The 5,112-nt window shown below is 46.4% G+C and overlaps 1 protein-coding gene across 1 annotated transcript; it reads right to left on the bottom strand.

The window, feature by feature from the left end:
• Positions 1 to 1,214: 1,214 nt before the first annotated feature.
• LOC120319564 (potassium voltage-gated channel subfamily A member 1) lies at positions 1,215 to 4,831 on the bottom strand. Its single transcript, XM_039368547.1, has one exon. It carries the CDS (start codon positions 4,289 to 4,291, stop codon positions 2,810 to 2,812), a length of 1,482 nt encoding a protein of 493 aa, XP_039224481.1. The 5' UTR covers positions 4,292 to 4,831; the 3' UTR covers positions 1,215 to 2,809.
• Positions 4,832 to 5,112: the final 281 nt, after the last annotated feature.

Below are 5,112 nucleotides of genomic sequence, written 5' to 3'. Positions count from 1 at the left end.
GAAAGAAAGAAAAGAAAGAAAGAAAGAAAGAAAGAAAGAAAGAAAGAAAGAAATGAGAAAGGAAGGAAGAAGGAAGGAAGAAAGAAGAAAGAAAGAAAGAAAGAAAGAAAGAAAGAAAGAAAGAAAGGGAAAAAAGAAAGAAAGGAAAGAAAAAAAGAAAGAAAGGAAAGAAAGAAAGAAGAAAGAAAGAAAGGAAAGAAGAAAGGAAAAAAGAAGAGGAGAAAGAAAGAAAGAAATGAGAAAGGAAGGAAAGAAGGAAGGAAGGAAGAAAAAAGAAAGAAAGAAGAAAGAAAGAAAGAAAGAAAGAAAGAAAGAAAGAAAAGAAGAAAGAAAGAAATGAGAAAGGAAGGAAGAAGGAAGGAAGGAAGAAGAAAGAAAGAAAGAAAGAAAGAAAGAAAGGAAAGTAAAAAGAAAGAAGAAAGAAAGAAAGGAAAGAAGAAAGGAAAGAAAGAAAGAAATAAGAAAGAAAGAAATGAGAAAGAAGGAAGGAAAGAAGAAAGAAAGAAAAAAAGAAAGGAAATAAAGAAAAGAAGAGAAAGAAAGAAATGAGAAAGGAAGAAAGAAGGAAGGAAGGAAGGAAGGAAGGAAGGAAGGAAGGAAGGAAGGAAGGAGAAAGGAAAAAAGAAAAGAGAAAGAAAGGAAAAAAGAAAAGAAAAAGAAAGAAAGGAAGAAGGAAGGAAGGAAGGAAGGAAGGAAGGAAGGAAGGAAGGAAGGAAGGAAGGAAGGAAGGAAGGAAGGAAGGAAGACTAGATGAGGGAAACAGCAAAATCTCTAGAAGTGGGGCTGGAGAAAAGCTGAGTTGTGTAGAAAAATGATTACAACTTACTTGGCAAAGGTAAAGCCAAGTTGCAAAGTCATGCTGTCTTGGAAAGAAGAACTCAGAAGAACGCTGAAGGTGAATGAGGGTTGATAGTCCTGCTCTCCCACTTCCTTTTTGCTTTCCCCCCAAAGCTCTCTCTCTCTCTCTGTCTGGGGTGCTCACACTGGGCAAGGCGGGGTGGCCAACTTCACGCTGGCCCAGCCTTGCCTCTTGAGATCAGAATTCTTCCGCCAGGCACTTCCAGCAGTTCAGCGGGTGTGAGGATAAAGGCACTAAGCAACTCCCTCCAATCAGTTGGTTGCGTCTTTAGGGAGCCCCCACCCCAAAGTCTCTCCCCATCCAGCAACAGCTGTGAAAGAACTGGGCTGCAAGTTGAATGCATATAATAAATACATTTTTTTTATTATTATTATTGTTATTATTATTATTTTACATTGTAAGAATGCACCAAAAGGCATGCTTCTGCACCTTTTTTTGTTGTTGTTGCGTGTTGTTTCCTGATTTACAGACTCATTTAGGCATTGCTATGTATATAAACTGACCTTTAAATTTCCGTAGTTTTTTTTTTTTTTTTTTTCCCTTTAAGGGCTGGAGTCGGTTCCTTTCCAGCCAGGCCCCGGCAGAAGCCAACTAAATTCCCTGAGTAAAACACAGGAAAATAATTGAGACTATGTAATGAGAGCTTCCCGGCCCTTCGGTCCCGATAAAGCGATTAAACAAACAAACGGAAAGAAATTTTTCTCTTTTTTTTGTTGTTGTTGTTGTTTTTGTTTTACCAAACTCATGCATTAATTAATTGGAGCTGTGCCTTTCGTCAAAGAGGCCATAATGCGGAATATTTTAACATGCTTTGATTCTCCAAAAGTTGTTATACCCAGTTGACTAACATATGCACTTAGATAACAGTACTTTTCGGTTACTAATTAGATACTTCGTAAATTAAAAAAAAAGGAGTGCACTTTTGGTGAATGCAAATTGAAACCAAAAAGAAAGAAAGAAAGAAAGACAGGCCTATCTTAAAAGGAGGTGGGTCGAAACAAAAGCCTATTCCTTAATTTCTGAGGTAATGGGCCAAGGCATGCAGTTAGTTATAAAACAGAGAAGTATCAAAGTCCACATGCTTCTATTAAATTCTATTGTGCTGTCTTGCTAGAGAGAAGCTACAAACATTTGCATCCAGTTCTGGAGAAGAGGGGCTCTTTGGCCCCTTGAAGACCCCTTAGCAGCACTGCAGATATTTTGTACCCCCCCCCAAAAAACCCCAAGCCCTGGGAGAAGGATCCCTCAAAAGGGTGTCCCGCAAACCCAGAATGACCTGGCATATTTTTTTGTAAAGTGCTGTGCGTAGATCCGTACACCAGACCTACAAAACCTTTTGCCAAGGAACTAGATTAAGTCGATCCTCCTAAGGCAACTATTTACTGCCCATTATTTTACTGCTCAAAAGAGTATTGGATGCGTGTTTTGGGATGCATTGTGCAGGGTTTTGTTGTTGTTGTTGTTGTTGCTGTTTTCGTCTTAAATAGAAACTTTTCCTGTATTCCATGCATATTTGTTAAAAGTCCTCTCCGGGGGGGATTGTTAAAAATCAAAGTGAACGAACCAAAAAAAAAAAAAAAGAAGAAGAAGTAAAGCAAAGGATTCTAGGGCTAGAAGCATATCGTACTTATTTCTAACTAGACTAGTCCGATGGATGATCATTAACTATTCATACCCACTGGAAAATAACTTTTGAAAAGGAAATCCTCTTCCATCCTCCCCCCCCCCCACACCCAAAATAAAACACAACCCCAAAATTGTGACTCTCATTCATGGGATCCTGAACGCTTCTTGAGGGCGCTGAGCAAAATTTGCAACGCAGCCGAGGTCAAGCATTCAAAGGCATATTCATCAAGCATCTACAAAGAGGGGGGGGCAATCATCCCTTTAACATTTCCAAGCTACCAAGGTGTGTGTGGGGGGGGTTCCCCTCCCCCTTCCCTACATGGCCTAAACATCGGTAAGCAGCTTGGTTTTATTGACACAGTTCTGATTGGTTAAGGTGTAGTTGCCAGTTCTGAGAGTGGCGTCCCTAAAATTGTCTAGGCTATTATTCACATCCTCCTGAATTTCCATATACTCAGACTTGTTGATGCTGGAGGAGCTACGGCGACTCAGGTTTGAGTCAGAGGCTAAGTTAGGAGAGCTAACTTTAAGCAATTGAGCCTGTTCTTCCCCTTCTGTTTCTCGGTGGTAGAAGTAGTTGAAGTTGGACACAATGACAGGTACAGGCAGGGCAATTGTCAGCACACCAGCAATGGCACACAAGGAGCCCACGATTTTGCCTCCAATTGTCACAGGGTACATGTCACCATATCCTACGGTGGTCATGGATATCACTGCCCACCAGAAAGCTTCGGGGATGCTCTCAAAAGAAGTCCCATTTTCCTCAGCTTCAGCAAAGTACACTGCGCTGGAGAACAAAATCACCCCAATGAAAAGGAAAAAGATTAGCAAGCCTAACTCCCTCATGCTCGCCTTGAGGGTCTGTCCCAGAATCTGGAGGCCTTTGGAGTGCCTGGAGAGTTTGAAGATGCGAAAGACTCTTACCAATCGGATGACCCTCAGGATGGCCAGAGAAGTGGCCTGTTCTCCTTTGGGGGGGCCCTTCCGCTCCGCCATCTCTGTGCCCAGAGTGATGAAGTAAGGGATAATGGCCACTATGTCTATGAAATTCATGATGTTCTTGAAGAACTCGGCCTTGCTTGGGCAGGCGATGAAGCGCACCACCAACTCGAAGGAAAACCAGATGATGCATAGAGTTTCCACCACGAAGAAGGGGTCCGTGAAGATGTTGGGTTTGCGAAAGACGGTGGAGTTGTCCATACGCTTGTGGAGCTCAAAGTCCTTCTCCTGGTCCTTTAAGACTGGCAGGGTTTCCAGGCAAAAGATGACGATGGAGATTAAGATCACCATGACGGAGACGATGGCGATCACCCGGGCCGGCCCAGAGCTTTCGGGGTATTCGAAGAGCAGCCAAAGCTGCCTTTGATATTCTTTCTCAGGGAGGGGTCGCTCTTCCTCTTTAATGAAACCTTCATCCTCCCGGAATTTTTCCATGGCCTCTTCCCCCAGCTCGTAAAACTTGATCTCCTCGGAGAACATGTCCAGAGGGACGTTGACCGGCCGGCGAAGCCTTCCCCCAGACTGATAGTAATAGAGGATGGCATCGAAGCTTGGCCGATTCCGGTCAAAGAAATACTCGTTCCTCAGTGGGTCAAAGTACCTCATGCGTTTCTTGGGGTTCCCCAGTAAAGTGTTGGGGAACTGAGCCAGGGTTTTCAGCTGCGTCTCAAACCTCAGGCCAGCAATGTTAATCACCACCCGCTCACAGCACTCGTGGTCCTCGTGAGACCCAGGCCGATAGCTGTCCTGAGGGTGGCCTGGCAAAGCCAAGGTTTCGTCCGGGTTGTCCCCAGCCATGACAGTCATGGTGGGAGAAGGAGAGTTAGGGCCGGAGGCAGGAGACAAGAGAAGTCCCCCAGCCCCCGGAGCCGGCCAGCGAGCAATGGAGGGAGGAGGACTTCAGAGAGAGCCGTGGGTCCCCTGCAGAGTTAGACCATCGCTACGGAGAGTGCTGAAGTGGACAGCTCCCAGGGGCAGAGTTAGACCATCTGTACGGAGGGTGCTGAAGTGGACAGCTCCCAAGGCAGAGTTAGACCATCTGTACGGAAGGTGCTGAAGTGGACAGCTCCCGGGGCAGAGTTAACGCGTCGCTGTGGAAGGTGTGAAGTGGACAGCTCCCGGGGCAGAGTTAACGCGTCGCTGCGGAAGGTGCTGAAGTGGACAGCTCCCGGGGCAGAGTTAACGCGTCGCTGCGGAAGGTGCTGAAGTGGACAGCTCCAGGGTTGGGAGACGGCAGGGATGAAGAACGGAAAGTCAAGAGAGAGAAAGCGGGGAAGGGGCTGGGCCGGAGGGAGTCCGGGCTGAAGAAAGGAAGGGAAATAGGGAAGGGAGCTAGTCATTGGGCAGGAGACGGTGGGGGGGTGGGGTGGGGGGGAACCAGGCAAGTCGGACTGGCTCCACAAAGGCAGGAGGAAAGCCCGGGCCTCCGCGCACGTGTGGGTGGGTGGGTGGGTGAGTGAGTGGGGGGATAGAGGTAGGCTAGGAGAGGGAGCTGCGCCAGTCTTCGCCCTCTTGGACTTTTCTTGCCGGATGGCGCCCTCCGCAGCGGTGGCTGCGGCTGCTGTTGCACTGCGGCTCCTGCCACACTTTGCCTCCTCGCACCGAGAGATAAATAAATAAACAAACAC

This window comes from Crotalus tigris, unplaced genomic scaffold (genome assembly GCF_016545835.1).
Source record: "Crotalus tigris isolate CLP2741 ecotype Arizona unplaced genomic scaffold, ASM1654583v1 scf7180000020820.259583, whole genome shotgun sequence".
Classification (NCBI taxonomy): domain Eukaryota; kingdom Metazoa; phylum Chordata; class Lepidosauria; order Squamata; family Viperidae; genus Crotalus; species Crotalus tigris.
Note: the sequence above shows the minus strand (reverse complement) of the source record. Positions and strands in the feature narration are given on the sequence as shown.